Source organism: Dendrobium catenatum, unplaced genomic scaffold, assembly GCF_001605985.2.
Source record: "Dendrobium catenatum unplaced genomic scaffold, ASM160598v2 original_scaffold_98963, whole genome shotgun sequence".
NCBI lineage: Eukaryota > Viridiplantae > Streptophyta > Magnoliopsida > Asparagales > Orchidaceae > Dendrobium > Dendrobium catenatum.
The window spans coordinates 159,340-174,289 of record NW_021417401.1 but is presented as its reverse complement, the minus strand read 5'-3'; the positions used below and the strand labels follow the sequence as shown (position 1 = coordinate 174,289).

The following is a 14,950-nucleotide window of genomic DNA, read 5'->3' as shown; positions in this document are numbered from 1 at the left end:
TTTATTTTGGTCCTTCATAAAAAGTCAAGGGACAATTTTGATCATTTTCTCATCATTAAGAAAATAAAATAATTTTCATGCATGAAACGTTCTCATGTAATTTTTAATTAAGAATTTCAACTTTATTTTGCAGTCCTATCCATTTGAATTGTCTAGAAAGTACAAACAAATTCATGCAATTTGTTATTCATTATGATCTAAGGGCAAGTGGCATGGCATAAGCCTTCAACAAAATGTTGGTGAAGCTATTGAAGAAGATCCTCACCAAGAACAAAAGAGAGTGGCATACGAAGATGGAAGAAGCATTATGGGCATATCATACAACATACAAGACGCCAACTAAAGTCACTCCTTATTCATTGGTATTCGGTGTTGAAGCCGTATTACCACTAGAAGTTGAACTACCATCACTCTGGTTAGCAATCTAGAACGATCTCATTCAAGAACAAAATGCTTGCTTAAGGATGGAGGAGCTCGATGCACTCGATGAAGTTAGGTTACAAGCTCAACAAAACCTGAAAATCTACCAAGGAAGAATGACAAAATCCTTCGATAGCATAGTGCATCCTCGGGCACTTCAAGAAGGAGAATTGGTCCTGGTGCAGAGAAGACCAATCATCCCACACAGAAAAATCGGTGGCAAATTCGTATTCAATTGGGAAGGACCCTTCGTCATCGAGAAGGTGTACCAAGTAGGAGCTTATCAGTTGATCGATCTGAACGGACGTAGGCCTATGCCACCTATCAACGACCGACATTTAAAGAAGTATCATGCATGAAAATTTCATGTCTAATGTACTTTATAATGATCAAAGTGTTATATGTGTATTTATCAAAGCATGCTTATATTCATATTTTGAAATTCTCTTGTATAGCAAGAACGAATTTGAAAATCCCCCATCAGACTCGAGGCATTTTAATATTTATTCGGGTTGACATCGCGCTGCATGCCGAGATTCCCGAATAAATATTTAAAATCTCAAAGATAATAAACCTATCCAAAATGTCCCTGCAAGATGGGATATTTTAAATATTTATTTAGGTCAACATCGTGCTACACGTCGAGATCCCCAAATGAATATTTAAAATCTCAAAATTCTCAAATTTATTCTACTTTGAAATGTCCCTACGAGACAGGGGGCATTTTAAATATTTATTCGGGTTGACATCACGCTGCATGCCAAGATCCCCGAAGAAATATTTAAAATTATCAATTCAAATATGATATTGTGCTAAAGAATACAAAGACTTCTTTCCCAACTTTTAGAATAGAAGTTGTAATCTCATTCAGGGTTGAGTCCAATTTTTTCAATTTCTAAAATTGAGAGTGTAGGTTTATCTCGTCGGATCTTTCACATTTACTTGTGCGGGTTTATCCCCTATATGTAACTTATTTCACTTTCCCTATAATCATCTTTTTTAGCCCTAATGACATATGCTTTGATGACACAGTTGCGTTTTAGATGTCCTTTAGCTGCGCTTTAGCCGCCCTTTAGCTGCCCTCTAAATGCGCTTTAGCTGTCATTTTGTTGTCCTTTAGTTGCACTTTAGCTGTTATTTTGTTGCCCTTTTGTTGTTGTTTAGCTGCCCTTTTGCTGCCCTTTAGCTACCATTTAATTATTCTTTTACTACACTTTTGCTCATTCATTAGTTTATAAATAATTATCATTTTATGTTTACGAAATCTTTAAAATTAATAAAGATTACTCTCTACATAAACAATTTCATAAATAATTGTCAATGTTTATACAAAACAAACTAAAGTAAACTAAAAATAATGTGATCATAAACATAATAAAGATGAAGTGCAATAATATAATATTTATTAATTCTTATAGCATCGTTTGAGTATCTCACCTCATCTTCCAGCATAGTAGGGTAAATTGGTTCACCTAAAGTATTCTGATTATTTCTCCTTTTATACCAATTCAATTACGCTCCTATTCATTCAATCCAATCTCCTTCTTTTGCTTTCTCTTTGATACTTATGAGTGAGAGGAATGAAGGAAAACTGCACCATTCAACTGTTTTCAGTTATTACAGCAAACTACAGCTGTCTTATATCAATCACAACAATCATTCAACTATTTTCCTTCCATAGTCCCAAATTCAAGCAACACATTGTAGAATTTAGCTCCACCCAATAGTTCGCCTCCAACCCTCAGCTAATCCACGGCTTACACAGCAGCTGCTTCTCACATGTGAATGGGGAGGGGAGAAATGAACAAAAGGTCTGAGGTTTCATGCTTTAGGAATTTCCTTAATACAATATTATGCATTAAGGCTCCACTAGCAGCCCTCTATCACTTTCCCAGCCACATGATTTCCCACCTTCTTAATCAATCCAATGCATGCAAAGTTATACTTTGAAAGTCCAATACATGCAAAGTTAAGTCCTATGGGTACAATAAGAATAAAATAATAAAATAGAAATACAACAACAACAACAACAACAATATCAAGCCTTTATTCCACTACGTAGGTCGGCTACATGAATCCTTTTTCTCTATTGTGTACTATTAAAAATCAAATTCTCATTTAAATCTAATAAAGAAAGGTCATTCCTAATATTTTCTAATAATAAAGAAAGGTCAACAATAACAACAAAATAATAAAATAGAAATGCTGAACTAAAATTATAACATTTCTCTAAAATATGATTAACATGATTTCTTATTTATTTATTTTTTCAATTAACTATAACCGAGATAATAACCAGTTATTCATATAATAGATGAAATATCTAAAACTAAAAGTGTATGCTTACATTTATTTTGAGCATTTCGGGGATTACAGTTGCGCTACGGGTCGCTCTAACTTCTTGCAGATGAGCTATCGTGCACTGATGAACCTCTTGTAGTTTCTCGTAGATGCTTGTACTATGTCACAAATCGATCATCTTTGCTTGTAGGGAGCCACTGTGTTTGCCTTCCATTGAATGATTTTTTACTATAAGGGTGCCTTAGCAATCACTACTTGTTGCTTGTTATCACCCATAAACAGACTATCGTGTGTTCATCTCAAGTCTTACGTCCTCTGCTTGTGAGCAAGCTGCATTCACCATGAATTTGCTGCTTCACTTTGTAAGCAGGCTATTATGCATTCGGCGGGTCATCTATTGTTGCTTGCAAGTGTTGATACAGACCACTTGTCGCCCCATGTAAATAGGCTATTGTGTGCATCACAAGTCCCCAGTGTTGCTCATAGGCGGGACTACTATATGTATGATGAGCCTCTTACAGTGGCTTGTAGTAGCTTCCGTACATTGTAGGTTTCTTGATTTTCCTTGTAGTATGTTGTGTGCACTCCTATATTTATAGAAAAATCATCATATTTGCAATATATTTTCTATCATTGCTTGCAGGAAAATCTCTGTGTCCATTTCTAAGTTGATGTTGATTGTCGGTAAAGCTACACTCGTCTCTAAACTCTACATGCATGTTGGCTAGCAAGTTGTTATGTTCATTGCACAATAGTTTTCAATGTTTATAGGAGATTGATATATTTGTCTGCATGTTGACTAGTGTTGGCTATGGGAGGACCACACTTCATCTTGAACTTAATGTTTCTCTAAAAGATTACTTTATTCATTTAAAATTCCTCCTTTGTGGTGCCTACGAGCCATTTGATCCTACTTGCAGATTTGTTGGTTGAATGCTACAAGCCAATTTAATTTTCATTGTCCACCACTCGTGTGCACTGAGAATTTGATTGTCTTGTTTTATGCTTTGTTTGTTGATGTTTATTTGAGTGACCCAGACTGTCATCTGCATTTTAAGTGTGAACATGCCTTCGTCAACTTAAAGTCTAGTTCCTCATTCATTAATTTGAGTTTTCTTCAGTGCATTTTTGTTTGTCCTATACATTTTCATTTTGAATTTATATAACATGTCGGCGTCTCCTCCATTTAGAAGAAATTTGGGGAGTTTTAGCCTGCCCACCACGTCAAGAAAAACGTGCATGGTGGGTGTCGAGTTACACCATGGGCATGATCTTTAATCCCACACGACAAGAAAGGCATGCATGAGTCTTCAGAGGTATCTATTTGAAAAAACAGTTTTTCTCTGCAAACATAAAAGCTCATACACGGGTACTTAAGTCTTACCCTGCCATGCCGCAACTAGTTTACTCCCACCGCACTAAGAAAAGCGTGCATATGTAACACTGAAAATAGGATTTTGGAAGTTGTGTCTGAAAATTATTATACGTTCGTGATGAGGAACGACGGTGCTATCGGTGTCAAGGGCACGAGGATTGAAGCACGAAAACACAAAAACTTCTCTTTTTCTTTTTTTTCTTTTCTTTTCTTAATTTTTCTTTCTATTCTCTTTTTTTTTTCTGAAAATAGGATTTTGGAAGTTGTGTCTGAAAATTATTATACGTTCGTGATGAGGAACGACGGTGCTATCGGTGTCAAGGGCACGAGGATTGAAGCACGAAAACACAAAAACTTCTCTTTTTCTTTTTTTTCTTTTCTTTTCTTAATTTTTCTTTCTATTCTCTTTTTTTTTTATTTCTTCTTTTTTTCTCTTCTTTTCTTTTTTTGTCTTTTCCTCTTCTCTTTCTTCTGCTTCTTCTTTTTTATTCTTTCTTTTTTTTTGCTATAATATATATATATATATATATATATATATACACACACAGAGAGAGGTGAGAGAAGTGGTTTTGTTGGGAGCTGTGAGTGTGTTAGGAAAGTAGAGATGTTTAGTGGGCTGGTTATTAGGCTGTCATAGGAGGTGCTAGTGGGCTTTCAGATTGTAGTGGAGAAGAGGTGTTCACAAGCAATTGTAGATTTTGGCAGCTACAGAACGATCTTTGCAGGAAAAGAAGAAGGACAGCGTAAGTAGATTTTGGTCCAGTGAAGAGAGACAAGCAGAGGGTCGGCTAGAGTGTCTGAGATGTGCCTAGATCGGGTGGGATATTTGTTTGAATGGGGTGCTAGAGTCGGCAGGTTGGTCGGGTAGTAAAGGTAAGAGGTTGGGCTGGGTATGTGGTTGTGAAGGATCGAGATAGAGGAGAGCTAGGGATCATTTGAGCTTTGAAGATGGAACGAAGAAGGATGTGGCTGGGGTGGATCGTGTAATTCAAGACAACAGGTTGTGGCTGCTTGTTATGGAAAATCGGTCCAAAGCAGAGGTCGAGCATGGAGTCGATCGGTTGTGTGTGCTTGGGGTCGGAGCTGAGTCGTGGGTTGAAGAGGTTGGTCGTGGAATTGGAGGAGATTCGGTGGAAGCAAGCATATGGGGGATTGCGTGGGGAATGAGATGGAGCGGCTCTGCTTGGAGCTCGATCGGACCGTCTTCGTATGTGGATTGGACGTAGGAGGAGGCTATTCGTGTAAGGTAGGAGTGGACAGAGCTATGAGGGATTGAATGGCTGAGTGAGGAAGGTCAGTTGGGTTTCGTTCGGCTGAGGGAGGGAGGATTGTGTGCAGGAACCAGAAACGGAGAGCATTTGTCTTCATTTTATTAACGTGAACAGGAGCATGAAACGAAATTCAATTGCGCTCGCAGGGATGGGCAACTGTGGCCAGTTCAGAAACGGCGCCGAACTACAGGGTATGGAACAACTGTAGCAGACAGCGGGATACGATTTGAGCAGGATATGAGGAATATAAAAGAAAAGAAAAAAGAAAAGATCACTTCCTTGTTCCTCACATCTCTAAAATTCCATTTCCAAGGTCCTAGACTTTGCTTCCCTTTATTTCCCATATCAAAGTTGTGTAACTCATTGCAAGAAAATCTGAAATATCAAGGTAGTAAACATCTTGAACTTAAAGCGGATGGTGGGGGAATGGATGATAGACCCGATCAAGATCCCATGGTTCCGTCATCCCGGGCCATCGTGGTCCCTGATCTACTTAGTCAGAGGAGGTAGTCGACCCAACCTGACAGAAGGATCCTTGTCGGCAGCCATGGGTTGCTACGTCCAAGGGAACCTTGTAGACCGGGGTTGAATGTCTGTCTAAGGGGACAAATTTGAATCCACCTTAGCTAACAAAGGGCTTTGTGCCCTATCGATCATATCCTATTGATTCATATCTCAAGGATTTAACGCCATTAAGGAGCGTATTGGCTCTGGCCATAACCGCTATCTGTGGTGCCATTTGGCGGCAAAACCACTCGATTCAGAGGGCCCCGGGTCATAACCATTTACCTGCAGTGTCATTTGGTGGCGAAACTGTCAGTTAGAGGACACATATCACGTCCTTACTGGCAAGAGATTGTTTGAGAATGGATCCTAGTGATATTTTCGACTAGGCATTTGGCTTTTTGTGAGCTAGAATTTATTTAAATTTGTCCACCTCGATAAACTGTTGCGGAGGGTGGATGGATTTTGCTTTAAGTTTTTGATAGATTTATTTCATTTTTAAATATCTTGGAATTTGGGATTTTAGATGATCTTTGGTATTTTTGTGGAGCTTTTGGATTTTTTGGATTTTTATAGGTATTTTGGGTGGAGCTTTGGAATATGGATATTTGGGAGACAATTGAAAGTATTTGGGAACCCCTCCGGTTGAGATCTGCATTCAACACGGCCATCATCGGGGTGTTTGAGGAGCATTTTCATTTAAAGCTTGAACCTTGTCGACTCTGTCTGGCTGTCGACAGAGGATCGGGTTTCGTATGTTTTATGCCCCTTGATAGTGAATTCTTATTGTTATAGGCCTTGAAGGCCTAATATGAATGTATTAAGACAAATATAACGGTCGCCACAACCGTATATTTGTTTGTTGGTTCGAACCCTGTCGACTTCTATTGACCCGTATAGAAGGATCAGTTTCGAACCTGAATTTACTTGTCAACCCGCGCAGCATCCCTAGACATCACGTGTGTACCAATAGCACGCTCGCCGGGGCCCATGCGGGTTAAGATTGTATTTTTCCCCTTTTAGTGTACCTATGTGCATACAAGTTAATGTGAGGGGATATTCTTGGAATAGATGCCTTCTGTCTGCTTGTACGAATGTTGCAGATCCGGTGGCGTGGCGTAGCAGCTTCTGGATAGAACTGTTCGCTGCTTCGTACAGGTAGACTGTCGTGCACTATTTGTTGATTTTTGTAGGCGGGTCATAGTGCACTAACGAGTCTCCTGCTTTCGATCACAAAGGTTTGTATTTGTTGTGGTCTTAGTTATTACAACACATTGTTTCATGTATTTGAGAATCTTAACCTTATTTCACACCTACATATTGTAAGTAGGGTCCAACATTTCACAGTTTAGCTCACAGTTCTTGTTCCTTATCATTCATGTTCTAATTTCAAGCTTCTTATGCTTATTAACGTTCAATCAAATAATACAGAGCTTTAATCATCATCTACATTCCAATCAATGTAGCGGTCTATTGATATCTCACTTGTTGCATGTCTCTTTCAAACATGTCATTGCCTCCACCATAAGTTTCTTGCATATGTTTGTAGGATCTTGATTAGTGTTATTACAAGTCTTTGATCCTCAATTACAAGAAGAATGGTTGTGTTACAAGTTTCTTCACCATGCTCATAGCTTGATTGGTTGAAGATGACAATTTGCTTTAATCTCATGAATGGATGTTCATTTGAATGTTTTGGATCATTGATTGGCACCTTGACCATTCTTTAAATCAAAATTTGTTATCGTTATGCATGGCTTATAACATGTAGGATGATCCTCATAAGTTCTTCATTTGCTCATGGGCAAATTTTACTCATTTGAAATCTTGGCACAAGTCCTTTGTTGCCACATAAAAAAAAATGACTTGGATCATGCATGATGAGATTGCTCAAATAAGCTTTATACCAAAGCTTGTAGTGACTTTGTGTGTGAGCCTTTGCTTGAAAATAAGTTGAACCACAAGCTCATTTAACATTATTTGATTGTATTTTATTTGATTCTTGCTTGAACATTGACCAAGCTTGGATTCTCTCCTTCACAAGTCCCTTGTCATATGTTGAGATTTGTTCCAAAATTCTCCACAAATCCATTTGGCACTTGCTTACAAATTGAAATGATTCTTCTTAATCTTTTTCAAAAAACTTAGTGATATGATTTAAATTCAAGTCTCATCTCCACTTGTTGTATAAATCAAGTTCAAATTTAAGTTCAAGTGCATTAAGTTCATTTTGATTTGAGTTCTGAGCATAGTTCCAAGTCCTTCGTTCTTCTCATTTGACTTCCAAATCAAATGTAGGCTCAAATTTTGTATTTTCAAGCTTATTTGAGTTTGAGTTTATTTAAGTCAATTGAATCAAGTCCACAAGTCCGTTGTTTTCTCAAGTTCAAAGGTTCACAAATCTGAGTCCAAGTTCAATCATCCTTTGAGTTCAACCAAGTCCAAATGTAGCATTGCGTTCACCCGAAATTTCGGCAGCCTTCCGGCGTCTCCCCCGTTTAGGGGAAAACTACGAAAATCTGGGCCTTTCCCACCACGCTAAGAAAAGCGTGCATGGTAGATGCCCTTTTTCGAGGACACCGCGGCCGTGTAATTTTTCGATCCCCCACCACGCTAAGAAAAGCGTGCATGGGTATTTTTTTTGCAAAAAAGTATTTTTTTGTTTTGAAAATATTTTGTAAGCAAGGCAGTTGTTTCCCCGTAAGCGGGTACTTATGGGTATCCCAGCTTCGTCGTGCGCATCGCACCAGGATCCCTTCCCACCACGCTAAGAAAAGCGTGCATAGGCAGGGTTTCCAAGGCGATACGAACTTCGAAAAAGGAATTTAGGTGATTACCCGCTTCGTCGCAAGCGTCGAGACGCACTCCCTCCCACCACGCTAAGAAAAGCGTGTATATGTGATCGTTTTGTCTCGCCGCATGCATCGAAACGAGTTCTCGGAGTTTTAGGATTTAGGAGTTATACCTTGGCGGTGGTCGGCGCGGATCAAGAGAGCATTAGGAGAGAGAGGATCGGGAATGGGAGCTCGGGTTACAGGTCTACGGGAGGAGCTCGACTTGGTGGAGATCGGAGGAGTAGGGGTCGACTGGCTCACGGAAGGTGGACGTCGGGCCAGAGAGGGAGATCGGGATAGGGGGTGCGAAGTCAGGCTCGGGAGGAGGAGTTCGGTCGTGAAGTTTGAGTCGAGAGCAGGGAAGAGATCGGAGAGCTGCGTGAGGTTGGGATCAGAGCAGAGGTTGTCGGGTTCTGCTGGAGTGGAGTCGGTTGTGAGCGAGAGTCTTCGCGTGGATAGCGAATGGAAGGAAGCAGCAAGCGAAGAGAGGCTTCGTTTGGGTCGGTATTTAACGACGCACAATGTCGCTCGCTCAAGGCAAGCCACAGGAATCCCGCGAGGAGACGCGAACGGCGCCGACTGAACAGTATCTTCAACGGGATTTCGGCAGTGTTTTGAGGATCCGACGGTCTTGAGGTATGATTTATAGGATTTTCATCTTTGTTCTTTTGGGCTTTATACAAAGGTCAACATATATCAATTACAACATAATACAATATTAATTTTAAATATGTAAAAAAAATTCGAATTTAGAGAAAATGTACACTAATGCAAGGCAAATACTTTAATATAACGGTGAACTGAGAATTTTAGAAGACCTCACACCATCCTATGTTGATGGTAGTAACAAACTAATCCAAGAATATTTGAGTGCATCATTTTTGTAGGTTAACAACGAATTCAATGTACTTCAAATCTTTATAGCACCATATTTGATGTGAACCTTACAGGACGTTACCTAATTACTCATGATTTCATGGCTAGCCATAAAAATCCTGAGTACTTTACAACATGAAACCACTAGCTAGCTTGAACGCCCAATGGAAGTCAAAATTTTAAAAGGTATTGGGATCATTATATATATATATATATATAATTTTAAAGAAGGCGAAAAAATATATATATATATATAGATATATATATATATATATATAATTTTAACATTGATTATAAATACAAAACAATATTAACAATATTTATTAAATTCTTCTCTAATTCTCAGTTGCTCTGAGCTATGTGCCAAGAGAAAAAAAGCATCAATAAGATATAAGAAGTCCCATCGAGTGAGGCTAAGTTAGTTGGCCAAGCTACTTTCTAAATCTAGGTCGTTGACTTAAGCATTGGAGAATGTTCTCAAGGGGCTACATCATGGGTGAGGCAAGCACACTTACTTGATTGTGTGCACAGTACAACTGAGAGCTGCATGACATTAACGTCCTACTCTACTAACATGAGATAGCTGTTCTGAACCGGTATAATGCAATTACATGCAACTAGATAAAAAGAAGAAATTCAACTTATCCCACCCGTAGAAGAAGAAAGAGACCTATGATGAAATCAACAATTGTAGCAACATGCTCGGGTTTGCATAAACTAGTAACTTCTTCCATTTGTGGTTTCATCTTTTTGCTGTATGTCCCCTTCCTTCACCTATTACATGGTTTTGGGTTTCGTTTTACAACAATATCTAAACAGCTGTAGTCAACCCAAAATAACAGTAAAAGAAATATACTTTAAAAAAGCAGTCATACGGAAACCGCGTCTACATGACTAAAAAGAGGGGAGATATTGTTCTAGTAGCTGATATGGGTATAAAAGCATGACCATATTAGTTCGAAATGGACCAGAATCTCATGTAGTAACCATCACACGATGTTGGTTACCGGTAGCTAACACTAACACAACGATACTGTCATTTACAGAATGACAACGTTAGCATTTATTTCCATGTAAAGTTATGGTTGTAACTCTAGGTCATTTTGGAAAATTACTGTGCCATGCAAACAAACGAACTGCGACTAGTAACCTGTTAGCTATGTTAGATTACATGCCGAGTAATGCTCCAACTAAAGGAAGCTTAGCTTATAAAATCCACAGGTGTTAACCTTCAGTTGAACAGCTATTGTCATTTCTACCTTCTAACATGGATGGCAAAAATGTTATGATTTCGTAAAAAATGAATTTGATTTAGTTTCACTTTTTTATGGAAAACCTCACTAGTAAAGACGAATTACATAGCAATTACGAAATAGTGTGCAAGGTATGAAATGTTCTTACAGGTCTCTAACAGTTTGGTCCAAGGCTTTCTTCATCGTTCCTGTATCAATGTATTTCCCGCTAGGTTGCAAGGAGCTTTAATGCTGCTCAACCGACCAAGAGAATTCACTAGTCAAGGTTGCCATACACATTAAAATAAGGGTGGAAGACAGAAAAAAGTCAATACAGAACTTCTACGGCATTATTAAACAGAACAATTGTAAAACTAGTAAAAAAAAATTGACATGAAATTTTGACAACACCATAAAATCAGTTGAAGCAATTAAAGAAAAGATCCATTGGCAAATTTTTATGAAATGAGGCAATATAGAAGCAAATGAAAACTTTTTAAGGATATTTTGTGGAGTTGGACTTAGAAAAATAAATGAGATGGGAAACAGACTCTACAACTCATCACAGAAATACAGACTACTAGTATAGACCCACCTTCATCAGCACAAATATCAGCTTGATGTCATTTTTCATATAAAGCTGCGTTTTGATTATGAACATGAATTTCCATAAAACCACGAAAATATCAAACAGGCCAAAAATGGACCATTTTCAGAGGCATCAATCAAATAGTTGTAATAATTCAATCTAATCCTTTTTCCTATGTAAGTGCAGAAGCCAACCAGCCAGCTAACTCCATCAAATCCATACAGCCAAAAATCAACTAGTTGTTAAACATTACAAAACATCAAGATCAAGCTTTTATCCCACTATGTGGAGTCGGCTACATAAATTCTTTTTCTCCATTGTGTCCTATTAAGAGTTAAATTATCATTTAAATCTAATAAAAAAATTGTAATTTCTAATATTTTCTAGCCAAATCCTTTTAGATCTACCTCTACATTTCTTAGCATAGGCCAAATCTAATATATCTACTCTCCTAACCGGGTCATCAGAAGGCGATGTTTTATGCGACCAAATCATCTAAGGCGACTCTCTCTAATCTTATCTACCACTTGAGCTATTCAAATCTTTTCACTTATATACTCATTTTGTATTCTATCTATAAGTGTAAAACCACTCATGCACCTGAGCATCCTTAACTAGGGGTGTAAACGAGTCGAGTAATGACACTATCGAGCTCGGCTCGTCAGTCAGAATGCCAGCTCGAACTCGAGCCCATCATATTATAAATGAGCTCAAGTCAACTCGCGAGCCTCGGCATAGGTCCGCGCCGTATGCAAGTTCCGCATCGTTCTCCCGTTCTGCGACCGCGTCTTCTGCCCGACTGCCCATTCCTAAGCTCCGGTCTGCCGTCCGTTGTGGGCTCCGAAAATTCAGCCCCGGCCTCCCCGCCGCATGTGTTTCTTTTCATTCGGCGAGGGAGTTTTAACTGAGTAAAGTTCCGGGGTAAATTTTGGAAGGTAGATGGGTTTGTAGATAAGACACTACCCAGAGATTTCACCCTCATTTAGGGAGGACTTTATGATCTGAGTTCTGGTTTCCTATAGGCGCAAGCCCCTATAGTTAATTACCCCTCCCGATCACGAGAGAGAACTTTCAATTAAGGCTAGTCATCAATCAGATAAGTATAAAATACGTGTTATCTGGCATATAGTAGCAGCACTAGTTTAGGATTTGGAAATTGGAAAGTTTGAAAATTTAGAAAGATTTTGATATTCAAAATAGAAATTTCACCATCCTACACTTAAAGCGGATGGTGGGGGAATGGATGATAGACCCGATCAAGATCCCATTGTTCCGTCGTCCCGGGCCATCGTGGTCCCTGGTCTACTTAGTCAGAGGAGGTAGTCGACCCAACCTGATAGAATGATCCTTGTCGGCAGCCATGGGTTGCTTCGTTCAAGAGGACCTTCTAGACCGGGGTTGAATGTTTGTCTAAGGGGACAAATTTGAATCCACCTTGGCTAACAGAGGGCTTTGTGCCCTATCGATCATATCCTATTGATTTATATCTCAAGGATTTAACGCCATTAAGGAGCGTATTAGCTCTGGCCATAACCGCTATCTGTGGTGCCATTTGGCGGCAAAACAACTCGGTTCAGAGGGCCCGGAGTCATAACCGTTTACCTGCAGTGCCATTTGGCGGCGAAACTACCGGTTAGAGGACACGTACCACGTCCTTACTGGCAATAGATTGTTTGAGAATGGATCCTAGTGATATTTTCGACTAGGCATTTGGCTCTTTGTGAGCAAAAGTAAATTTTGATTTGTCCACCCCGACAAACTGTTGCGGAGGGTGGATGGATTTTGCTTTAAGTTGCGAAAACAATTCATAGTCATGTAACAAGTATTGAGCCTTGATTGTTTAATCTCATTTGTCCTTCATAAGTTATACAAAGTCTATCCCATATGTCCTTTCTGCTTTTGCAAGTGGAAACCCGTATGTAGTCTTCAGATTTTAAAGCACAAAAGAAACTATTTAAACATTTAGCATTTAATTGTGCTAAGTCACGTTCTTCTACAGTCTAATCTGTAAAAGGTATTTCTACCATTACTCCATCAACTAATCTAGTTAGTTTTGTATAGCCATCTTGGACTAGCATCCACATGCGATAATCAAGTGACTGTAAGAAAGTAGACATGCGTGTTTTTTAAAAATCAAAAGGAATATTGTCAAACAATGGAGGTCTAGTGATAGAGTAACCCTCAGGTTGTTTCGATTTCCGGAAAGTATCCTATCTACGTTAATCAAAAAGTAGTTCAAACTTATGATTTTGAAACGATGCTCTGATACACTTGTTGAGTCTAGTAATTAGGTTGTTAAGCCTAAGTGAATGTCCAAGGCTACCAAGAGGGGGGTGAATTGGTAGTTTAAAAAAAATTTAAGTCCCCTTTAGAAATTATTGAACCGAAATAAAATTACTTATAAATTTTGTAGAAAAATGTTTTTCAACCACAGAGTTTTTAAACTGAAATATAAAGTGAGGAAACGTAAAAACAGTAAAGTAAATGACATCAGATTTATAGTGGTTCGGTCTATAACCAGACCTACATCCACTCCCCAGAGGCACCCTCTGAGTATTGCACTAATACCAATAGTGACTCTCCTTTTTGCACCCACAGCAAGGCGGAGAGCCTTTACAACACACTCTTTTCACACTCCCCAGTGCGGCAGAGAACCGTCCGTCCTTTACACAATTCCCAGTGTTGGCAGAGAATCGTCCGTCCTTTCACACATATCCCCAGTGTTGCAGAAAACAATGTCCGTTTCCTTTCCACTCTCCTAGTGTGGGCAGAGAACCCTTCTATCCTTTTACACTCTCCTAGTGTGGGCAGAGAACCTTCGTCTATTCACACTCTCCAAGTGTCGGCAGAGAACCGGATCTCCTTGGACAGATCTTCTTCACAAGAATCTAGAAGGAAGAAGGAAAAGAGTGAAGTAATCCCAATTCACAAGTAGAGACTCTTACCTTTGAAATCCAAGTGAAGCCTTCTCGCTCCAGTGGTAGGATTCCCTTGAATGCTCTTTTCCACTCTCTCCTGGCTATTATCTCAAGAGCACGAAGATCAAATGACAAAAAGATTGGGTGCAGTCTAATTTTGGACTATAATACAAAAGACAAGAAAAACTGCCCAAAAACACTGCAAGTATTCAATTCTGTACGTAGTGGATCGTCCTGACGATCGTGAATCCTGGACGATTTTACTTAAAACGATCTGAAACGACACTATTTGAATATGTGTACGAAATGCTTCGTACAGATGATCGTCCTGTATGAACTAGGTTCGTCTAGTACGAACGGTTATTACAAGGTCGGTTCTAGAAACTGCTGAAAACTGTCCTAAGTCGGTTAATCGTTTGGACGAAAATTTATTTGTCTGAAAAATTTTTACAGAGGACCGGATCGTCCTGGACGATTCTTTACTTCGTCTGGACGAAAATTTTCCAGAGGACCAATCGCCACGGACGATAATTTAATTTCGTCTGGCGAAAATTTTCAAGAACCCCGATCGTCCTGGACAAATATTTCAAGAACAGTCGCCACGGACGATAATTTAATTTCATCTAGACT

The 14,950-nt window shown here is 39.1% G+C and overlaps 1 protein-coding gene across 5 annotated transcripts in view; it reads right to left on the bottom strand.

Annotated features, from left to right (window-relative positions):
- Positions 1 to 11,301, bottom strand: part of LOC110096957 (clathrin interactor EPSIN 3) — a 39,773-nt gene extending 28,472 nt beyond the window's left edge. For 2 of the 5 annotated variants that reach the window (XM_020823128.2, XM_028691998.1), the window contains exon 1: positions 10,983 to 11,300. In XM_020823128.2, coding sequence (XP_020678787.1) covers positions 10,983 to 11,017 — 35 coding nt within the window. In that variant the 5' untranslated portion in view covers positions 11,018 to 11,300. Of the gene's footprint in view, positions 1 to 2,767; positions 3,309 to 10,982 lie in introns of all 5 variants that reach the window. The other 3 variants (XM_028691997.1, XM_020823129.2, XM_020823131.2) reach the window with 3 other exon arrangements.
- Between the last annotated feature and the right edge of the window lie 3,649 nt (positions 11,302 to 14,950).